Source organism: Eschrichtius robustus, chromosome 2, assembly GCF_028021215.1.
Source record: "Eschrichtius robustus isolate mEscRob2 chromosome 2, mEscRob2.pri, whole genome shotgun sequence".
NCBI classification, from domain to species: Eukaryota; Metazoa; Chordata; class Mammalia; order Artiodactyla; family Eschrichtiidae; genus Eschrichtius; species Eschrichtius robustus.
Genome location: NC_090825.1, coordinates 104,813,666 through 104,838,568, shown reverse-complemented (window position 1 = coordinate 104,838,568; position 24,903 = coordinate 104,813,666). Strand labels below are relative to the sequence as shown.

At 39.1% G+C, this 24,903-nt stretch overlaps 1 protein-coding gene across 1 annotated transcript in view; it reads right to left on the bottom strand.

Moving 5' to 3' along the window:
* GRAMD2B (GRAM domain containing 2B) overlaps positions 1–20,179 on the bottom strand; it is a 105,204-nt gene extending 85,025 nt beyond the window's left edge. Inside the window, exon 1 of the mRNA XM_068535786.1 lies at positions 19,960–20,179. Within this exon, the coding sequence (XP_068391887.1) occupies positions 19,960–20,087 (128 nt within the window). The 5' untranslated portion in view covers positions 20,088–20,179. The remainder of the gene's footprint in view (positions 1–19,959) is intronic.
* Positions 20,180–24,903: the final 4,724 nt, after the last annotated feature.

The window sequence follows — 24,903 nt, the reverse complement described above, 5'->3', positions numbered from 1 at the left end:
TCTCTTCAATATATACCAGGCTGTGTTTCTTTCCTAATTACAAAATACTGTTATTCCATTTTTCCAAAGGAAAACTATTTTCTAACCATGAAAGATATATAACTCTATTACGAAAACTGTAACCAAGAGCAAAAGGATGATTCTAAATAGCTCACTTTAGGAAAATGGACTTGAGGCTCCTTCATTAATGTACTTTGGAGACCCACAGTTATAACTCTAATGGCTTTATCCCAACAGTATCCCAAATATTCTTTATGCTAGCCTTAAGCTGTTTCATAGCTAAGGGTTATGAATCTGGCTGGCTCATTCTTGGTAAGAATAAAAACATATTTGGGGCTCTTCATAGAAGAAGAAACTCATAGAATCAGTTTCATAGAAACTGATTCATAGAAACTCATAGAATCAGTTTCTTGAGATTAGGGAAAACTTCACAGGTCTTGTCTAGATGTACGTTTGAGTCCCCTCTATACTTCTGACCCAATCACCCCACCAGACTCTAAGTGGGATGAGAGCAGGAACCATGGCTATTTCATTCACCTGTGGGCAGCTCATGTTGAGCTTTCAGAGTAATTATTTGATAAAAGGAATGCAGAAATGTTGAATGAAACTATCAAAGACTTGAAAACCTCTGGGAACAAGGAACTCGTTACTGTTCAAAGCAGCCCAGTTCATGCCTGGGCAATTCTGGTTGCTCAGAGTTCTCTTTTGCAATAACTGGACTGTCATCTCTTCCCACACATTTGTTCCATTTTAGCCCTTCAGGCTGCACAAACTTGCTCTACCACGTGCCAAACCTTCAAATACCTGAATTGACCCTCATGCCCCACTCTCTCCACCTGGCCTCTGAGCTTTGCTTCTGCAGGCTAATACCCCTAGTTCTTTCACAAGCCGCATAAATCTGAGTGTCCCCATGCGTTCTCAGATACTCCCCTCTGTGCATGCTCTAGATTATCACCTTCAAGTAGGCAGGATGGCCAGAGAAGGCCTGACCTGCACAGGATGGTTATTACCTTCTGCATTCTAGAGTCTATTGATGATTTTTGATATCAAATTAACTTTTTAATTTTTTGGAGGAATCAACGTTTTCGGCTTTTCAGAGAGAACTTCTCATTCAGTCTTAGCAAAACCCTACCTAAAAGGCAAGCAAATTGAATGGCAGATAATTATTATCTTGGAGGCAGGTGTAGCCTGCTAATGGTTCATCTGTTGTGTCTTGTTTCCAAGGTGACTTATTTGGAGTCAAGATAATTCGGCTCTTTGTGAAGATTAGACGTAGAGAGTTAGATGGAGCGATCTCTCCCTGGGTGAGCTCTGCCAGGAATGTTTCCTCCATGGCAGCCAAGCCAATCTTCGGGACTGCCAAGTCTGATTCTGGGAAACTAAGGTCTCCCCATGTGGTTGCCTGATAGTTAAGGCAGAACTCTGAAGATGTTGAAAGGCTGCCGCTAAAAAAGAATTTACTATATATTTTCTCATAGGGCTAAAGGTACAATTCAGCAAAAAGAATGTAGTGATTTTCATGAACTTTAGTATTGACTGAAGATAATTTTTAAATCAAACTATTAATGTGGAAGATGCAGGTACACGTGTAGGCAAATATGTAGGCGTTTTTACTAGAAATAATCGATTAGTGCGATGATATGTTTACATTTGGGTAGAGAAGATTGTAAAAGAAAACAAAAATTTTTGAAGTTATTTCAATCCTCTGAAATTATAGTCTCAGTTTATAATTTTTGGGGAGGTAGGGATGATGGAAAGTGGGAGAAGAAAGAGGAGGAAGCTGATGGGCAAAGGCAGGGAGGGGGAAAGGAGCGAGGGGTGTAAAAGGGAAAGGGGACAGAGAAGGCAGAATGTTTAGGAATTTCCAAGTGGCCACAGAATCGTTACCTGTTTCCTTGTGTGCACTTTGAGTCTTGCACTATGATATATTTAGTAACTCACTGGTCAAAGTCAAATAATTCTTATGTAATAGAAATTTATTGTTCTGGGGAAAAAAATCCCTTCCACTTCCTGTTTTGAATGTATTCTAGTTGATTTATGGTGGTTATTGGTTCCAAAAATAGCTGGGACAGCCAACAGATCCTTTCATGTTTTCATGAGACAGAAGGTAATTCTTACTCAGTATTTCCAGGAAAGAAAAGGACTAAGTTAGAGTCCTCCTGCTGAGGGTGTATTTCTCAAGGTTACATCTTTGGCCATCACATCTGGGCTAGTGAGAACAGCTGGGTTGACAGGACACGGAAGCAACCTAAATGTTCATCAACAGAGTAATGGATAAAGAAGATGTGGCACATGTATACAGTGGAATATTACTCAGCCATAAAAAGGAATGAAATTGTATCATTTGCAGAGATGTGGATGGACCTGGAGAGTGAAGTAAGTCAGAAAGAGAAAAACAACTATCGTATATTAACGCATATATGTGGAATCTAGAAAAATAGTATAGATGATCTTATTTGCAAAGCAGAAATAGAGACACAGACATAGAGAACAAACGTATGGACACCAAGGGTGAAAAGGGGTGGTGGGATGAATTGGGAGATTGGGATTGACATATGTACACTACTATGTATAAGATAGATAACTAATGAGAACCTACTATATAGCACAGGGAACTCTACTCGGTGCTCTGTGCTGACAGAAATGGAAGGAAATCCAAAAAAGAGGGGATATATATATATGTATGGCTGATTCACTTTGCTGTACAGTAGAAACTGACACAGCACTGTAAAGCCACTACACTCCAAAAGAAAAAAAAAAAAACAACAGCTGGGCTGATAAATATTTCAAGGGTGTGTCATGAACTCTGTTCTTGGTGATAACAATTTCAACATCTGTTCATCTGGGAGGATTCTTCCTTGAATACCAGGGCCAAAAGGTAAGAGTCAAAGAATTTGTAATTCATCTATCCTTCTTTCTACTGCTCCTCCAGAAGATATGCTGATGCCAGGAAAGGAACAAGGGTTTACTTGGAGGGCTGGAGAGCGGAAGGCCATAATGGTGGTAATAGACAGGACTTAAGCTAGAAACTCTTGGGACCACTTCAAAGTGAGGAGGCCTAATTGGCCCTAAGACTATTGAATCAGTCCTCTTGCCAGGTTTGTGGGTGTCAGCAGACTTCTGACTTGAGAACCAAAACTTACAGTGTCCCCCTGGCTCTGAAACCCTGCTGAGTCTATTCCAGAATCTCTTAGTCCTTTTCCTCTTTCCCTCGAGGATCTGTTCTCATTGGATGGTGACTTTGAGATCTTCATTTTCCACCCCTGTGCACAGAAGAGGTAACACAGCAGGCCTGAGACTGGCCTTCTAAGAAAGACCTGTTGGCAAGGTTGGCTCTTAGCTGGCATTTTGGAATTTGGATTCTGGGGTGTTCCCACTGTTCCCCAACTGATAAAAGTGGCTCCATGAGCCTAGACTATGCAAATAATATGATTTATGCCCATCATCTGCTTTTTTTCTGGGAGTTTAAATTTGGAGTATGTACTGATACTAGGAAGAGGGTGCCTACATGACCAGTTGCCAATAAAAACCTTGGGTCCTGAGTCTCTAATGGGCTTCTCTGGGCACATCATACACATGTTGCTACATTTTGGTTGCCGGGGGGAGAAGTGCATTCCCTGTGACCCTCCATGGGAGGGAGAGAGCACGAGGAAGCCTGTACATGGATTCCTGACTCCACCTGCATCTTTTTCCCTTTTGGTCCAACTTACTATGTCACTGTAATAAATCTTAGCCATGTGTACAACCATACACTGAGTTCCATGAGTCTTTCTGTGAATCTCCGAGTGTGGGGTGGTCTTGGGGACCTCTGACGCAACCCCCTTTCCTACAGTACTCCTACATCCTTATCCTAACCTTACACAGTTCCAGTGAAAGGGTAAAAGGGAAGAATTTTTTAAAAGTTAAATGGCAAATAAAGAAAATATTGATCTAGAAGATCTGGTTCAATAAAAACATGCCAATCCTTTTGAAAGTCAGGAAGCCATACTTATCAGTCATGGAAAACTTATTTACATACTTTGTACTTACAGAATATGAACTTTCAAAAAAAGAAATGATTTCCTATGATCTCTCACTAGCATTTTACAAAATAACAGCTTAATTGACATATAATTCATATACCATAAAGTTCACTCTTTTGAAGTCTATATAATTCAGTGGTTTTAGTATCACAAAACAGAGTTGTACAACTGTCACCACTAATTCCAGAACATTTTCATCAGTACAAAATGAAACCCTGTACCCATTAGGAGTCAATCCCCATTTTCCCTTTTCCCTAGCCCTTGGGAACCACTAACCTACTTTCTATCTCCATACATTTGCCTCTTCTGGACATTTTGTATAAATGGAATAATGTGGTCTTTTGTGACTAGCTTCTTTCATCCATGTCATGGCATGTAACAGTACTTCATTCCTTTTTATGACCAAATAATATTCCATTCTGTGGATATACCACATTTTATTCATCAATAGATGGACATTTGGGTTATTTCCCCTTTTTAGCTATTATGAATATCCATGTACAAGTTTTGTCCTGGACACATGTTTTCAGTTATCTTGGGTATATACTTAGGAGTGGAATTGCTGGATCATATGGTAACTTTATGTTTAACTTTTAGAGGAACTGCCAAACTGTTTTCCAAAGTGGTTGTACCATTTTACACTCCCGATAATGTGTGAGCGTTCCAATTCCTCAAACATGCTCACCAACACTTGTTATTTTCTTTTTTGAGTATAGTCGTTCTACTAGATGTGAAGTGGTATCACATTGTGGTTTTTTTTGTTTGTTTGTTTGTCTGTTTTTTTAAATTTATTTATTTATTTTTGGCTGTGTTGAGTCTTCGTTTCTGTGCAAGGGCTTTCTCCAGTTGCGGCGAGCGGGGGCCACTCTTCATCGCGGTGCGGTGCGCAGGCCTCTCACTGTCGCGGCCTCTCCCATTGCGGAGCACAGGCTCCAGACGCACAGGCTCAGCAGCTGTGGCTCACGGGCCTAGCCGCTCCGCGGCATGCGGGATCTTCCCGGACCGGGGCATGAACCCGTGTCCCCTGCGTTGGCAGGCAGATTCCTAACCACTGCGCCACCAGGGAAGCCCTCACATTGTGGTTTTAATTTGTATTTTCCTAGTGACTAATAATGTTGATCACCATATTGCATCTTCTTGGCTATTTATATATCTTCTTTGGAAAAAAAGCTAGTCAAATCTTTTGCCCATTTAAAAATGAGTTGTGTTTTTATTATTGAGTTGTAAGAAATTCTTTATATATTCCAATACTAGACTTTTACCAGATACATGGTTTGCAAATATTTTCTTTCATTCTGTGGATTGTTTTTCACTTTCTTGATGGTGTCTTTGGTATTTACTTTTGATGAGGTCCAATTTATTATTTCTTTTGTAACTTAGGCTTTTGGTGTCATATCTAACTCCCCACTTTTGGTAAGGATTTTAATCACCCCACTTATTTTAGGATGTCTACATCCATTAGCCCAATTCCTTTACTCCCTGACGGAAGGAGATTAAAGGTGGGAGGGGTTGCAGTACAGTGAGGTAGAAAGAGCATGGGATTTAGAGTCTTAAGATTGAGTCCAACTCATCTGTCATGGGATTTAAGTACTTGATTTTCCAAACTTCAGTTTTCTATCTGGAAAATGGGGTAATTACTATTTCATAAGGCTATTGTGAAATTTGAATTAGCTAATTTGCAAAAAGAGCTTAGCACTGTACCTGGCACACAGGAGGCATCTAATAAATGTTAGGCTGTTATCATTTTTATTAAGAGAAGGTGGAACGGAGCCTGGACCTAATCAAGAATTACCCAACAGAAGTAAAGCTATCACTCTGTTCCTAACTGTGCATTTTGGAAAGGCTGCTAAAATTATATAGAACTGCAGATTTGCTTGTGGTTATATAGTTTTCTGGCACCACGGAAAAGCCTGATAGGCACACAGTAGGAGAATTTTATTTCTTTTGAATTCAGTAATAAACAAAGCTATTGCTCTTTGGGATCCAAGGAAGAGCCCTAGACCAAAAAACGGTGGTGTCAGCATAATTGAACGTTTCATCACGATGTGTGTTTCTTATTATTTATCATTAATTAAGGGCCGTTTACATAACTACATGGAAACTAACAAAATTCCTTCCCTGTCACTTAGGTAGGTAGAGGACTTTAAGAAAGGTCACTTGATATTTTCATTAAATATTTATCATACTTTACAGCATTACCTTAGAACTTTCATATTAATAGCCCAATCATTTGGTATTGACATGAACCGAGTGGTTTAGGGCCACAATCAAACATACTCTGTTTTGTTATGATAAACACAGATAACGGTCAACCTAAAATTTTGTTACTTTATTCATCATCAAAAGTTCAACTCTTGGTCAGTAATTGGCATAATTATATTTCCTAATGGGGACAATTTAGCAAATAGTAAAAACTCTTTTGAAAAAACCCATAATAAGCCAATGCCATGAAACATTTAAGTTATGCTACACAGTTTGCTATTTTACTTGTTCCTATCTTAACTTGCAATCCAAAAAAAAAACATTTAGGGATCACTCTGTCCTTACTAAGGACAGAAGACTAACCAATAACCTTAGTGGGATACAAAGATGAATAACATAGTCTTTTTTACTAAAAATTTGGCAATTCAGTAGGTGATCTAGAAGCAAGATGCTGTCATTAATGGGAGAACGACAGTAGGATACAATGAAAAATTTTCAATCATTACCAAAGTTGATAAAGCAATTTGTGGGATGACAGCCCAAGTTAGAAATCAGCCAAAGGTGTATTAAATAACATTTACGTAGTGCTTATATATGCTAGGCAGTTTTCTAAGCACTTCTCAAGTCCAGTTACTCATTTAATCCTTACAACAGCTCTGTGAGGTAGGAGCTATCACCCTCCCCCACCTTTAATAGGAGGGGTAAATGAAGCACAGACATGCTGAGCCACTCAGATGAGATGGGCCCCCAGGCAATCTGGCTGAGGCCCTGGTGTTCTTAACTACCCTTCTATGCTACTTCTCAACTCAAAGAGGAATTATTATTAGTAGTAGAGTAGTTTTTGGATTTCCGGAATCTCTACTTCTTCAACCCCCGCCAAATGTAGGATATAATAATGCATATAAATAAAAGATCTGATAACTTTTTTCTCTCTTTTAAAGATGCTACCACCTTTATGTTTTATTCTAAAATTAAATTCTACATTAAATATATGTCACATACTCTAGTATGTATGGATTATATAATGTGGTCAGCTTGTATAATGACAATATGAACGTTTCCCCCAAATTATGTCTATGTAGGGGATAAGTTTCATTCCCATATTTTTCAGAAATCAATCATTTTGGAAATACCTTTTCATACCATCACAATAGCTTCTTGCATAGATTTGTTAAGCTGTTAGTAAATACTTTCCCATTTCCTGGTATGAAATATTGATGATAACGTTTAGCAAATTAGTCTTGGTTGAAAAAGGAAGCGTTATGCTAACAACAGCAATTGGGGCAGACTCGGTTTTGTGTGGCCTAAAGCAGTACAATATGGCGGAATTCTTTCAGAAGAAAAAATACACAATTAGGTGCAAAGAGTGAGTATTGAACTAGAAGAGCTTCGTTCAAATGATAGGCCCTAAAGTTTCAGCTTTATTAGCTTCATGGTAAACCACCGCTTCAGATAGTAACTAAAATAAAAATTTAAAAAATACCATAAAAATAAAATAATACCTGAAAAGAATTCTTCACTTTTTTCCCCCAGAAGGAGATTGTAATTTTAAAATTATATATATATCACCTCATTTGATTTTTTTTTTTTTCTCCTTTTAATTTCTCAGTTGTCTGGAAAAATCCTGATCTCTCCATTTTGTAAGATGAGGAAAAAGAGAGGGTCAGTGATATGTTCCTGGTCACGGAAGCCTGTCAGGGCTGGGCCTGGGCTCTTTCCACTATTCTTTCAGCAGATGAATTTGGAGAGAGAATATTTTTCATCAGATATGAAGAAGCCTCTTCTCTTAGTGTCTTTATCATGACTTTACTGGAGAAGAAGCTACGGTTGACAAATTTACAACAAAGCCAAAGCCCAAATTCTCGAATTCCTGATTATAGAACATTGTTTCACCTTGTAATCAGGTAGCAGTGTTGGGAAAATGTTTCATTTTGATGTGAGGCAGAACTTGACCGTTTGAACTTGTCTTTTTTTTCTAGAGATAATTACTTTTTTTTTTTTTTTCCCAGAAGAACTGTAATTTTGAGGAAACTGCTTTGAGGAAACTACTGGTGGGTTTTTTCCCCCTACCTTATTTTCATATTTCTTTGAGATCATCATAACATAGACTTCAGTCATACAGGAGAAATGAAATCACTCAACTGCTGCTTGGCTCTTCAAGTTTGGATCTTCAAGTCCTCAAGTTTCTCCATGTTTCAAATATATAAAAAAGTATTTTTTTTAGCTTCATCTGCTTTCACCCCCCTGTGTTTAGCTCTAAGTCATTTGTAAGTTATAAAAGAATGTATGGGGATAATAAAACAAATAGGAAAAAAAAAAACAAAACCTTAAGGTTTGACACAGGGTTGAGTGGATTATGACTTCCGACTGTGTTTCTATAGCAACACTTTGCCTACCTTGTAACTACAATAACAGCAATTCTTTAGTGTCCTACTTGCCAGCCACGGTATATTACGCATACCTAATCCTCAAAACAGTCCTAAGAGGTACGTGTTATTTGCCCCATCTTACAAATGAGAAAACTGAGGTTTGGAAAGATTAGATAACTAGACTAAGGTGACGCAGTAAGTGCTGGAATTGTGATTCAAATACAGGTCTGAGTAACTCCAAGGCTACTGCCCTTTCACCATATATCACCTTTCAGATTAGAAATACGTGGTAGTTTTGGTGTCACCCACAGCTCTTGTGGTGGTCAGCCTCCAAGATGGCCCATGTGATCCCCTCCTCTTGATTTTCTCCCCCTTGTATGATCCCCATCCCCACTGAATACACAGGGCTGACCTGTGTAACCCATAGGATATTGCAAAAATGCAAAATACTTGTTGGCTAAGTATTGCTGGAGGGAAATGTTATCCGAGGCAGAGAGAAAACAGGCACAGAGGCATGAAGATATGAAAATGTGAGGCATGTGTGAGGGATTATTTATTAAATTAAAAACCAATGTTTTATGAAATTATTTCTTTTACATCTAATTTAATTCAATTTTATAGTAATTAGGTTTATTTTTAAACTTTAATTCAGTGTAGAATTAAGCTAAAATTAAATTTATATTTAAATTTATGGAAACAGGAGTTTCAGCCTATACTGCTCCTTGTAGCCTTTCAGTTGTGTAGTTTTTCCCTCTCTTTTCCCAATGGCAAGGATGAAACACTTGGGACCACAGTGAGGCAAATACCATTTGCGATCTAATAATGAATCACTGTGGAAGAGTGAAAAGGTCCTGGACTCGGAGTCAGAAGATCTGAGAGGTCACCCGACTTTGCCATTAGCTGCTCTTCCTGCACTGAGCAGATTACCGACTTATGCGCCCTGACTGGTCTGCTGACCCTCAGCCTTCCTGGGGTGAGGTCAGCAGCGCCCCAGCAAGGGTCAGCCATGCTTGCCAACTCAGGGGAGCTCTTTATTTATCCATCACCCAGCACCATTTATTCATCCATCTAACACTTATCATTGTTTAGTTTGTGCCTGGAACTGTGCTGAGCGATTGGTTAGGAATAAAAGGCAAAGAGTAAGGAAGAAAGACAGATATACAAACAAGCAAGGTTCAGTGTGTGATAAATGCTGTAATGGAAATAAACAAAAGGTACAATGAGCCCAGAGAAAGGGAGATAGGGTCAGGATAGGCTTTCTGAAGGCAGTGATACCTGGTCCAGCTTTGAAGGACAGCTCAGAATTGACTCTGCCCATGTGTTGTAGGCAGAAAAGAAGGTTCAAAGGTCCAGAACTAGCACTTGTGGCTGGAGTGTGATCTCCCTGGGGCATGAAGAGGGCAAGAGATGTGGTGGGAAGCCGACCAGATCACAGGGTGTTCTCCTCACAGTCCAAAGGACAATGCTCTGAGATAAATGAACACACTTGTATGACCTGACCATTCTTGCTGTCAGGTTTCTTTCCTTTTTCGCAGGAGCATGCTTGGAGTGAGGCTTGTTCATGGCACACTGTTCTGCCCCTATGGGTTTATTGGAGGGAATAAACTACAAGTTTCTTTTTCTCCAGGATCATCCTGGCAGCTGTGGTCTTTCACATTTGGCAAAGTTTATTTTGTCCCACTAAACATTTGAAATGTGCAGTTTATCTCCAGATCTAAGTATTGCAACATGGGGATTAAGAGGAAACATGCTGTGGGAAATTATAGTTTGGAGAGTTAGGTTAATAATTTAATCTTCAAGGTACATGTGCCTTGCCTACCCTCTATGTTTGCCTGAGTGTGTGTCTGTCACCAACAGAGACTGGAGCCCCTGGAAGCAGGAGCTGGGTCTTTAGCCATTTCTTTACTCCACAAGAGTCTCTCCTCATTGTAGAGTTTCTTCTTTGTGCCAGGTGCTGGGGATACAGAGGCAAGGATGTATTCCTAACCTCTAAAAGCTCTAGGTGATAAGTGAATATTACCATTATTCCTCTGTGGATCTCCCCCACTGCCTTATAATAATCACAGCTAGTGTCAGAACATTTGCTGTGTGCCAAGCGCTTTCTGTATTATCTCACTTAATACTCTCCACAATCCTACGATTATCCCCATTTTGCCATTGAGGAAAGTGAGGCACAGAGAGATTGCACAGTTTAGAAAGTGATGAAACCAGAGGTACACCAGGCAGTCCTTCCTAGACAGATAATCCCTACACAGAGATTATAGAAAGTATTCCATAACTTTCTGTTAAAAGAAATTACCCACCATAGTTGTTCTTTTATCACCACTCAAAAGTACATAGAGCAAATACCATTGTCTTTTTACAGATAAATTTAACTGAAACTCACAGGATCATATAACGACTCAGTGTAGAAATCAGAATCCCAGAAAAGTCTTCAGTCTTTCAAACAGAGAATTATGCCTACTTCTGAAACGTAGTATCCCCTCTGGGGTTGTAAAAACCACCTTGGGTGCGATGAAGAAACTGAATGAAATGACCCTTGAAGATGGATTTGATTTTCGGAAATAGCCCAAATAATTTGAGCCAAGCCAGGTGAAGAAATTGGTTAATGAGGTTGGATAATGCTATTTCAGTCATGTAACTGGCTGCGCTTTCACTATCTGAACTAATGTCGTCGGTTCAATTATGCCGTACGGCAACAACAGAAAACTTCTCTTCCTTTTCTGTTACTTGCTTTCCTCACCTAAGCAACATAGAGAGCAGCCATAATCCATCTACCACAGTGAAAAGCCACCAAAGTTTATAAGGTCACATCTGTAAAACGTTCCCACGAGTAAGCCACTGTGCAAATAGGGGAGACTATTATTACTATTATTATTACTGCTGGCTGATACAGAAACACTCATTCATCACTTGTGGACTTCTTGGCAGATCTTTCCATTTGCCCTCATCTAGGCCCATACAGATACGCATGGAAGCCAAGTCCTAGAACTTCCACTTCAATTACCGTTGGCTGGTTTTGTTTTGTTAAACATGGAGGCAAGAGAGGGAGAGAGCAAGAGAGAGAGAGAGAGTGAGAGAGAGATGAAGGCACGTAAATGAACCTGATTTTTAAAAATCTGCTACAATAAAAAGCTTTTAATGAAAATGGGACTTTAAGCTGAACTCATCCATAATAGATTTCCACGAGGTTTTAAAACCAAAAGGCTCAGATCTGCTGGAGAACACAGACATAGAAGCAGTTAGAATCAGCAGCAGATCAATGTTTTATGGGCCTAAAGCTTGTACAAATTTAGGGTCTTCTTTAAGAAAAATTATGAATAAAAAATTAGGCATGAAAGGGAGTATTTATTTAGAAAGAGAAAAGATATCAAGTTATTAGTTTGGAAATAGCTGACAAATTCCATCAATACCTCCAAATCCAGAAAACTAATGCAACACTCATAAATCAACTGCCTTATATACTCTCTGCTATTTTCTTATTTTTAACTGATACTTGATCTCTTCATATCGCAAGAATTTTTTAATATTTTCAATAAGAGATAATTTAGTCTTTTCTCTAGAAAAAGCTTAAGTTTTATCGATAGGTTAGACATTTTCTTTCAGATTCAAACGTATTCTTTTTTTTTTTTTTTAAATTTATTTATTTATTTTTGGCTGTGTTGGGTCTTCGTTTCTGTGTGAGGGCGTTCTGTAGTTGCGGCAAGCGGGGGCCACTCTTCATCGCGGTGTGCGGGCCTCTCACTGTCGCGGCCTCTCCCATTGCGGAGCACAGGCTCCAGATGCGCAGGCTCAGTAGTTGTGGCTCACGGGCTTAGTTGCTCCGTGGCATGTGGGATCTTCCCAGACCAGGGCTCGAACCCGTGTCCCCTGCATTGGCAGGCAGATTCTTAACCACTGCGCCACCAGGGAAGCCCCCAAACCTATTCTTGATAATGTCATGCTAAGATGTACTATGTGACACATACATAGACAATGGCTGCTTTTAGTATTACCTTGGGTTTGTGCCCCATAAACAAGGGATTCTGATAAACTGTGCAATAAGCATAAAGTTTGGTATACTTATATCAGCTGCGTCATCAAGTATCAAGTCCTAATAGGAGAGAATTTCTGCTGTGACTTGGCATTAGTGAGAACAGAATCCATGCAATTTACACGTGTCGTGATGGGAAGAATTTGCCAGAGATCACCTTCTGGCTCTGTACATTTCCGTCTTTGTTTCTCTTCCATTCCTTTCATACTTCTGATGCATGGCACTTGTCAGACATGTTTAGACGATGGTACCATCTCCGGCCCTGCACTTCTGTGTCACCAAGCAAGGTGAATTTGCCTATTGGAGTATTCCTGGAAGCCAGGACAACCAGCAAGAACTTATATGCACATAGAAATGATGGCAAATCACATAAATACACTCCACTAATCTCAAGTTAAATGTATCTCCAAACATCTTCCCCTTAGCTCACAGTGCCAAAAATGCCCCTGGCTACCTGACTGGAGAGGAATGTGACAGAGAGAAAATTGGAATGGAAAGAGAGAGCAATTATAATTGTAGTTAAAATATTATCCGAAAAGTTGACAGAAATGTACGACTACATGAACATCTTGCTAGGGACATTCCCAGGGCCTCGGAAGGGGCCCAAATAAATGAGGGTAGAAGCTTAAGCTTCTTTGGTTTTACAATAAACACTCCCTTGATGGCAACACATTCTGGAAAGTGGTTAATATGGAATATGGTACCGACAAATAAGAAAAGGCTGCTAGTTCTGAGGGTGGAAGTAAGGGGGCAAAGGGGAGTCTCCTTTGATGTTATACTAGACCTTTCAGGAGGTGCATCTGGAAAGATGAATAGGAATTTTCAGACGCCCTGCATGTACAAAAGCCCGGTGACACGATCAAACATGTGTATCGAGAGAACACTGAGTTCTTTGTATTAGTAGACTGTGGGAAAGTGCCTGGCACAGTTTGGGAAAGAGACTGTAGGTCCCTTCTCTCCTGGCAGTGTTAGCACTGGGGAGTGCTATGCTCTCCTTCTTGGAAAATTCTAACTCTCCTATCAAAGAGGCCTATTCCTCTGTATGTCACCTCCTATTCTAACCTCCACAGCCCCGCCTCACGACACCCTGGTAGCCCCAAGGCTTGGCAGAGTTCACCGGTCCTGCCACCCTGACCTCACCCACTAAGAACAGATTTATTCCATTCACTGAAATACCTGCCTTGTGCTCAGGACACTATTATCTTTCCCCTTAACACAGTCTTACTTTCTTTGATTGCTACCCTCTCATCCCTGCTCCTGGAGAAGGAAGCCCATTTCCTAGAATTCAGCCTCCCTTCAGCTTCTAAATATCACTCTTAACCCTACATTTCCTATGAACACGAGCTGAGGCCATGGGCTTACCTAGTAAAAATGGGTCAAGATATGATGTCTACTATGTTCCTGATCTTCAGGTACCAAATAGTGCTTCTATCCTTTCCCTAAAAGCAGAAGTGGGATTGGCTAAGAAAAAGCAAGGCTCTTGGGATGGTAGAGTGGACGGGAAGAAGGGCCAGCATCTCCTCTTCTACTCACTGGTGACAACTGGATGAGTAGAGGAGTAGAAGCAGAATCTTTGGAGCCACTAACAGGAAGCACAGTGAATGTGATTCAAGGCTGTCTTGGACCTGCCAAGGTCACTGTCCACTGCAGCCTGGAGTGGTCCCCAAACCATAGCACGGGTAGTATGAGTAGGCCTGGGCTGGTCCCACCCTGGTTTCACATTCCAGCTTGGTACTGCCCCATATTTGCCCTCTTTGGTTGTCGTCTTGGACCTTGTTTGTGCCTCCCAAAGCTCATGGCACCCCATTCAACACATTAGCTCCACCGGGCAACTTTCATCTTTACCTAAAACTGAAATAGACTGATACTCTAAAAAGAAATATTTTGGAGAAACAAATTTATTAAAAGCAATAGCTCTAATGGTAATTTGCATAGTAAATCTCCAAAAACTAATTTTAAAAAATACCTGATTTTTATTTGCCGAATGACTAATTTATGGAACTATTAATTCTCCAGAGCCTTTTCCAGTCTGTTTATAAAGCTTAAAGCAATTCATGTGTTTCAAGGCTGTCCAGTGTTCTGTATTTTGGGAAATGATGACTTGTTGTGAACCTTGAATGTTGAGGTACTGTGCGCTTTATGAGTGTCAGAGATTTTCAAATGAGGATCATCTTAGTGGAGGCCAGGAAAGTACTCAATAGTTTCTACAACCTCTTAGAAAACCTCAATAAGAAGGAAATTTTTTTAATCTGAGAAAGGCTGATAAAACCCGAAATGTTAAAAGCATTCCCTTTTAAATTAGGAACAAAATGAGACTGCCTGGAATTACTATTTATAGTCAGCATTATAATGGAGTTCCTTGCTTGTATAATAAAATAAAAAAGATTTAAAAGGACAAAGTTCCGAAAGGTAAAAAACGTTTTAAATTTCAAATAATATTATTGTCTACAAAAAACTCAGTCTACAGATTATTAAAATTAATAAGAAAATTTAGTAAGAATGTGGAATATAAGATCAATTTGGAAATTTAATTACATTTCTGTACAACATCAACAAAATAAAATTTAAAATATATTTCCAAAAGCAACAAAGTTGTAAAGTACCTAGGAATAAATCTAACAAATGATGTGTAAGATCTTTGTGTAGAATAATCTAAACTTTATCAAAGGATATTAAAGAAGACCTAAATAAATGGAGGCCACACCATGTGCATGAATAGGTATATTTCACACCATAAAATGTCAAATTTCCTCAAATTGAGCAATAGATTTGATGCAATTTCAACTTTTAAAAAAAGTTTTTATGTGACAAGCCAAATTCTAAAATTCTAAAATTTAAATGGTAGAGCAAAGGGTCAAAAGTAGACAATCACTTCTGAAGTGGGTAAGAAGTCTTGTCTCATCAGATAACAAAACTTTTATTATAAGGTGATAGTAATGAAGACAGTGATATATGACAGAGCTGGCATTGCAGGTTAATGGGGAAAGGAAAGACTATTCAATAAATAATGTGGGAGAATTCATTATCCATATAAAAGATTAGATGAGGCCCTAATTTACACCAGAAACAAAAATAAATTCCAAATACAGAAGGGACCCTAGTTTTAAAAGAAAACATACTTTTAGAAGAAAATACATAAGAAAATTCTTATAACCTCAGAGTGGGGAAGGAATTCTTAAGTCACAGAAAGCGCAAATCATTAAGAAAACAAGATATCACCTCACACCGGTCAGAATGACTATTATCAAAAAGACAACAAAGAACTAGTATTGGTGAGGGTGTGGAGAAAAGGGAACCCTCATGCACTGTTAGTGGGAAAGTAAATTGGTGCAGCCACTGTGGAGAACAGTATGGAGTTACTTAAAAAACTTAAAAATAGAACTACCATATGATTCAGTATTTCCACTCTTGGGTATTTATACAAAGAAAACAAAAACACTAATTTGAAAAGATGTATGCACCACAATGTTCATAGCAGCATTATTTACAATAGTCAAGATATGGAAGCAACCTAAATGTCCATCAACAGATAAATGGGTAAAGAAGGTGTTTTTTATATATATATATGTATACACACAACATTAACATAAGATTTACAGAAAAACACAAATGAAGCTTTTGGCCAACCCTATATATATATACACACACACATACACACACACACACACACACACACACACACACACAATGGAATATTATTCATATACCATAAAAATATTGAAATTTTGTCATTTTTGACAACATGGAGGGACCTGGAGGATATTATGTTTAGTGAAGTAAGTCGAATAAATCAGAGAAAGACAAACACTGTACGATTTCACCTGTATGTAGAATCTAAAAAATAAAACAAATGAACAAATATAACAAAACAGATACAGATGCACAGATACAGAGAACAAACTAGTGATTACCAGAGGGGAGAGTGGTAGGGGCAGGGGAAAAATAGGTGAAGGGGATTAAAAAGTACAAATTACTAGGTGTAAAATAAGTTACAAGGATATAATGTATAGCACAGGGAATATAGTCAATATTTTATAGTAACTTTGTATAGAGTACAATCTATAAAAATATCAAATTACTATGTTGTACACCTGAAAATAATATAATGTTGTAAGTCAACTATACTTCAATGAAAAATAAAAGTAAACAAACTGATAAATTGAAAGTAAGAACTCAGACATAATGGAGAGCATGAACAGACAAGTCATATGCTGGAATAAAACATTTGCAGCACACATAGCTAACAAAAGATCAGTATCTGGAGGATTTCAAAAACTATCTACAAATAAGGAAAAGATAATACCCTCTCTCCCCGCCTCTGCTTCCCCAAAGGTTCATAAATCCATGAGCAGGAATTTAACAGAAGAGGAAACGAAAATGACTAATAAACATGTTGAAAAGATGCTCCTTTTGTCTTAATAAGGGACATGCACATTGAAACCATTTACACTGAGATGCCATTTCATACATTCCAGTTTAGAAAAAATTAAAAAGTCAAACAATGGCAATGTTGTCGAGGAAGCGGAATAATGCTGGTAATAGCATAAATGACACAGAACTTTGGAACAGAATTTGACATAATGAGTAAAGTTAATCATGTCCATATTATAGCCCCGCAGTTCCTCTCCTAGGTATATATACCTTAGAGACACTCTTGTACAAGCACACTGGAGACATGGGCAAGATGGAGCATTGCTTGAATGAGCAACAAACTGGAAATAACCTACAGAGAGGCCAGAATACCCTTCTAAAGGGGACGTCACATCATGATACTCCCCTACTCTAAACCCTCCAGTGATTTCCCACCAAGATTAGAACAGAATTCTAAACCCCTTCATCCTCTACTTGTCTCTCTGATTTCATCAGGTGTCACCCCGCTGGGGTTCCTCAGGACTCAGCTCATTCCCCTCTTCAGGGCAACTTGCTCCTTCCCAATCATTTCATGCTTGGCTCTTTTTTCATCCTCAAAGTCAGCCTAAATATCATGTCCTTGGAGAGTCCCTGACTTGCCACTCAATCTAAATTAGTTTTTCCCACCTTATTCTCCATCTCTGCCCTGTAATTTTTTCCTATAAAAATATACATTAATATTTTGAATTATGTATGTATATATGCATTCATTCATAATTTTTTTTGCCTGTCTTTGACATTAAACTAATAACCTCCATAAGCACAGGGACTACATCTATCTCACTTTTGATTATATTTGCTGTGCCTTCCACATAGCCTGGCATATAATAGTTATTCAACAAATCTTTGAATTGAATGGTTGAATAAAAAGACTGCATAAATTGTACCTGTGCCTGAGTGGTTTGCTGATCTGAGGGTACATATGATTTGCTGTAGTTCATGGGAAGGATAATGGGATGCCACAACAGTCACATAAATTCTTAATGTTAAGGTAAAGGGAAGTGTTTATCTTTTTGTTTTTTTTAAATTGAAGTATAGCTGATTTACAATGTTGTGTTAGTTTCAGGTGTACAGCAAAGTGATTCAGTTATATGTGTATATATACATATGTATATATATATTCTTTTTCAGATTCTTTTCCCTTATAGGTTATTACAAGACACTGAGTGTAGTTCCCTGTGCTATATAGTAGGCTCTTGTTGGTTTCTGTCTTTTTTTTTTTTCCTTTCTTTTTTTTTTTCATGGCCTCTGGGTGTGCGGGCTTCCGTAGTTCTGGCTCGTGGGCTCTGGAGCGCAGGCTCAGCAGTTGTGGCGAACGGGCTTCGTTGCTCCGCAGCATGTGGGATCTTCCCAGACCAGGGCTCGAACCTGTGTCCCCTGCATTGGCAGGCAGATTCTTAACCACTGCGCCCCCAGGGAAGTCCTATGCATTTTAATTTGATTTTATTTTTCCTTGTTAGAGCTTGAGTTCCAAGAAGAGTTTGCGTTACGGTCAATGTTAGAGGAGGATTAGGCAGACGAAGCAATTAAAGAAGCACTCGAAGTTCAGCAAAATATGGAAATAATGCAAAGTTTTACATTTTCAATCACTGGAATTGTGCTGTTGCTCAAATGACCATAATGCAAGTTATGTAGATTTATTTTAATGATGGATGGAAAAATTAAGCCAACTTAAATAGATGTATGTATTAAGCAACATTTTGCATAAATTCACACTCTTGATCTCTAAAACTTCTTTTTAAAAATTATTGAATTTGTTTTCCTCACTTGACAGTCTGATATGCGAATGCTATTAAATGAAGTGTGATTTCGTTATTTTGTATTTAATTTTTAAAGGCTATAATTTTGAGCACTTTTTTGTGTAAATGATTTAAAATGATTAAAAAATAAATCAAATGATTGACTTTCTGGATATAATATGGAAAAGTGAAGTTCAGGTGTGGAGGCTATTCCTCTGCCTTGACTTGATTAATTTACATGGAAGTTACATTAAAGTTTACATTAGACGGAAAGTAAATTTTAGGTGGTAAGCATGCTGTAAGGTACATAGAAGTAGAAATATAATGTTGTAAACATGAAACTGATGTAATGATATAGACCAATGTCACCTCCATTAAAAAAAGTTTACACCAAAGTTGGATGAGGTATAATCTATACAAATTTGAATCATTATGTTGTATATCTGAAACTAATATAATGTTGTAAATCAACTAAACCTCAATTTTAAAAAAGTTGGATAAGGAACTTTTTCTTGTAACTGATTCCACGTGTACTTGATTTCTACATTTTATAAGTTGCTAGAGAACTATTATGAGATAAAATGAAAAAGAGTAGATAAATGAATTTTCATTAAAAATATATAATTATCAGAGTGGTGTTCATGTAGATATTAATACTTACAGCTAAAGAAGATACGTTCTGAACGTAGTCAAAGCTGCTTTAAATCACTGTACAGTAAGTAGTTGGATCAGAGCATAGCCAGTACTATTTTAATATTTAATTTAGAAAGGTCCAAAGAAGAAAATTATTTTAATATTTTAATAATTACTATTTTGATAATAATACAGTAATTTTGACACCAAAGTAAGGTTTTTGGTTTAACCATTTGGCTTCACTTCCTATGACCCTGCCAGTGGGTCAGGAATTGAGTAACTGCATAGCTGACCAGTTTTCTAGTACGTACTAAAAAGTACTGAAGAAGGCACTAACAATTATTGTCCCTTAATGGTGGTAAGAGTTCGATTTGCTCAGCAGATCACGTCCTTTGCTATGTACCCCCTGAAAATCCACCAGCCCAGGGGCCTGGGCTGTGCCTTCTCTTTCTCCCTGGCAGAATCCTCCCTCCGGGGATGAGGAAGGGGCTCACCAAGCAACACCTGTCGGGTGGCTGAGGCCATCAGGGGGGCAGACGGGATGTACCTACCTGAAAAACACTGAGCCGGGGCTGTCAGGGATGCTGTTCTGGGCCTCCGCACCCACCTTGCTTGGGCTGCCTGGAATCTCAGACCGGAACACCGTATCATTGGATGATGACAGCCTTTTCTTCACCATTGTGGACTTGTCAATCGCCAAGTCAAGAAATAAACTCAAGGGCTCATTTTTCAACCTCCCCAGTAATGTGAAAATCTCTGCGTTTCAGCCTCTCTCAGTTCCTGCATTGCAGGAAGCTACTTCTTCACATGACCCCTAATCTAGCTGAGGCAATTTTTTTTTTTTTTGAAGTCAGTTAATGAGTAACATGTAAGTACGACAAGAGTAGTTTTCATCCTACCCATTTGCTCTGAAGGAGAAATAAACGTGTTTGGCAAACTCAGCTTTCAGTTTACTAATAGGAACACCATATAACTCTGGATTTAGGCAGAAAAGTCTATGGAAAAGGAAAAACTTAAGACAATGAGATGCACAGCCAGGCAAGATCTAAACATTAAAAGCAGGGGTGCTTTCTTTAACCCCCTGAGCCTGATCAACAGGGCAAGGAATGTGGATGTGCTTTATGCCTTTACCATACAGGAAATAATCAGCCCACATTTGGTAAGACACATAGGAGCCTTAAGGCTGTGCTGCTTGGTCTTTGGGACCAGAAGAGTTCTGGAGTTCTTATGGAAGTGATATGTACAAAGTTCGGGGAGCCTCAACATTCAGGTTGTGTATTTTGCTGGTTATAGGAGGCTGAGCCCTCTACCAAAATGGTGATGACAACAAAGACAAACAAATAAAAAAAAACACTAGGAGGCAAGGGCTCAGGCTCCATCCATTGCTTCTGGCTGTCTAACCACAGGTGATCCCAGCCCTGCTGAGAGTGGTATCAGCCATGCGTCTCTCAGGAGATTAGAATGAAATCATATAGCAGAATATTCTATGTATTATCATTATTGTTATTTATAACCCTATAAAAGCAGGAAGGAAAATAAATTTCCTATGTGATGATCTTCAACTTCTTCAATCACTTAATGTTTATTCACAAGAAAAACATCAGTTTTTCACCAGTGTTACTAGTGGCAGGAAGGATTTGGTCCAATGTAGCTATGTTCTCTCTTCTCTTCCCTTTGTGATTAGTCAGTGACATTGGAGAACGACGGGCTTAAGTGAAGTACACAGATTCTGATAGTGGAAGAGAGCAAAGTTTCCTGGGAAATCAAACCTTTAGCCTTGCTCTTGTTAGCACTTTGCTCTAACCAGCTGATAACCAGCCAGGGGCAGGTTTGTGTTGCTCCGTGTGTAGTACTGACTCTAAGCACATTTTGAAATTAGATAAAGTGTATGTTTCAGTGGGATTTTACTGATGCCTAATAAGATGACCAGTTTATCCCAGTTTGCCCAGGATATTCTTAATTTTAGCACTGAATGCCCCACATTCTAGGAACCTCTTAGGGTTGGGCCAGTCAAGGCAGGTGGTCACCCTGGTTCCAAGTGTTGTCTTGCTGCAGTTGTGATGGTGCATTGCACCCAGCCTCCCTCCTTATCCTTTTCTGATAGTGCAGTATATGTATTTTTCTTTTTCCCCTTATATTTCCCCTTATGTTCCCCTTTTGTGTTGTAATTTTATGTTGGAAAGATATTAGATAAGCTAAATTATACTAAAGTGTATTAATCAAACCCATTACGACCTAGAGATGATCATACCAAGTGAAGTAAGTCAGACAGAGGAAGACAAATATCATATGATATCACTTATATGTGGAATCTAAAAAAAATGATACAAATGAATTTATTTACAAAACAAAGAGACAGACATAGAAAACAAGCTTATGGTTACCAATGGGAAAAGGTGGAGGAAGGATAAATTTAGAATTTGAGATTAACAGATATACATTACTATATATAAAATAGGTAAGCAACCAGGACCTACTGTATAGCACAGGGAACTATATTCAATACCTTGTAATAACCTATAATGGAAGAGTATATCTATCTATCTATCTATCTATCTATCTATATCATGTATCATCCATCTATCTACAAAACTGAATCACTTTGCTGTACGCTCAAAACTAACACAACGGGCTTCCCTGGTGGCGCAGTGGTTAGGAGTCTGCCTGCCAATGCAGGGGACACGGGTTCAAGCCCTGGTCCGGGAAGATCCTACATGCCACGGAGCAACTGGGCCTGTGTGCCACAGCTACTGAGCCTGCGCTCTAGAGCTCGCGAGCCACAACTACTGAGCCTGCATGCCACAACTATTGAAGCCCACATGCCTAGAGCCCGTGCTCTGCAACAAGAGAAGCCACCACAATGAGGGGCCTGTGCACCACAACGAAGAGTAGCCCCCGATCGCTGCAACTAGAGAAAGCCCGTGCACAGCAACAAGACCCAACACAGCCATAAATAAATAAAATATTTTAAAAAACCCCCCAAAAACCAAAAAACTAACACAACATTGTAAATCAGCTATACTTCAATCAAAAAAAAAAAAAAAATCAAACCCATCACCATACCTCATATAATAGCAACAACCTATAAGGTAGTTTCTGCTCCTTATAAACAAAAAAGTCTAATCAGTACAGATATTATAACTAATGAAACATGTTACTGTTTCCCAGGCAGGTTTGGATTTTAACTGGGGGCAATGCTTAACTCAGGAAAAAATGTCTCTGAAGGAGGAAATCCCAGGGTCAGCAGCCAGTCTTTGGACATATTTTTCAATAGAGGAGCTTTCTTTTCAATAATATTTTATCAGTAAGGCTCCATGCTAGCTGCAGTGAGTGATACAAAAATATTTTAAGAAATGGGTCCTGGACTTCCCTGGTGGCGCAGTGGTTAAGAATCTGCCTGCCAATGCAGGGGACACGGGTTCGAGCCCTGGTCCGGGAAGATCCCACATGCCGCGGAGCAGCTAAGCCCGTGCGTCACAACAACTGAGCCTGTGCTCTAGAGCCCGCGAGCCACAACTACTGAAGGCCGCGTGCCTAGAGCCCGTGCTCTGCAACAAGAGAAGCCACTGCAGTGAGAAGCCGGCGCACCGCAACCAAGAGTAGCCCCCGCTCGCCACAACTAGAGAAAGCCCGCGCGCAGCAACAAAGACCCAGTGCAGCCAAAAATAAACAAATAAATAAATAAATTCAAAAAAAAAAAAAAGAAAAGAAATGGGTCCTTGCTCCAATAATGGAGCTAGGAAGAGAAAACATATGGAATTGAAAAGTTAATTAACAATAAAAGAGGGAAGAAGGCAGCAAATCAGGCTAATATTTCTTGAATCTCTGTACTACCTAATATCTTTTGAGTCTATGTGGCATCTCTGCTAGATAATTTCATAATCACATCTCATTTAATCCTTGCCAAAACCACATTTTTACAGATGATGAAAATATATCTTAAAAAGTTTAAGCAGTTTGGCCATAATTAAGTGGTCATAAGAATGTGGTCTTGCCAGAATTGATTGATTCATTCAAGAGAAGTTTATTAGGCATTTATATTTAAAAGGAGGCAAGGTCATTTGAGACTGGGATGATTTAGAAAAGCCTAGTGGAAAAGGTGGAGTTTGAGTTGAGCTCTGAAGAATGAGGAGAAGCTGGAAAGGCAGAAAGGGAAGGGAGCAGGGCTTGTGAGCAAATGAACAGGCGTGGACCAGGCGTGGATGTGAGAGTGGAGAGTTTGTGCTGGAGCGGTAAGGGAAGAGCTTTGAACATTTAGATGGAGGCTGAATTATGAAGGGCCCTGAATGCCAGTGGGCAGTTCAAGCTTTATCTTGTAGGTACTGGGAATAAAATGAGGAAAGACTAAGTTGATGGCCATGTGCATGATGCTTTAGAAGCAGAAGGGGATGAGTGGACTCACTACTGCAATCACCTGGTGATACAGTTGTTTCATTTAGGCAGCAACTACCGGTCTATGGGAGGTAGCTTCGAAGTATTGGAAACAGTATTGACTGAACTCTTATGTAAGATGTTGAGTTCATTCCTTATCATAAGAAATTGTGCCAGAGATGAGATTTGCTGAAACTCTAGAGCATGGGTCACAAACTCAAATGCCTTCAAGAGCCAGAAGGTAAGGAAAACCGTGAGGCAGGAGGGAGGTATAGAAGTCAGCAGAAAGTGGTAGAAAAAGAGGAGCACTCATGCCTTCCCTAGAGCCTGTCAGTGTTAAACTACAGATGCTGATGGGAGGGCCTGAAGGCAGGTGTGGCTTTTCCACTGAATTTCACTTCGTGATATGAGATGCCCATGAGGAATCTTAAAAAATTTGCTGGTAGTTACATCTGGACTTTATGTTCAAACAGGAATAAGGTTCTGATGGCACATGGCCACTGAAAGAAAATGTGACTGATTGCTTTATTTAAGCGGATGGCAGTTGACTGCTGTGCATCAGTCTACACTTGCAGGCACAGAGCTGCCATTGTTTAACCCCTTTGACTGTTTAGATGTGGTCTCTGCTCAAGGCACTTCTAGCCTTTGCCACAGCTTTCATTTTTATGTGTGAAAATTAAAACAAAGACCAGGTGATCAAAGAGAAATAACTGGAGTAAGACATTTTTGTAAATATAGCTATAAAAGGAGCAGAGACACTGGCAAAAAAATGAATAATCTATGATAAAAACCAGAATACAATAAAAATAAAGGTAGCAGAGACCTTTTACAGCCTTCCATGGAAAGGGAGATTAATAAGAAAGACCAAACAAGACAAAAACTGACAACTAGCAGGCAGTTTTAAGTAAGACCAGCAATGATGGAAACACCTCATTTTTCTGATGCTCTCCAATAAGTCACAGTGCTATGTCTTTATAAACAGAGACTGTAGAAGAGTCTGACATAGAAAAGAGAACAATCAATGTGGGCTCTCCCACATGGTGAGTTCAGTTAACATCTCTGGACTTTTTTCTCTTCTACTACGTGAAGAGATAGTAGGCTAGATCTGGCCTGCTGACATGTTC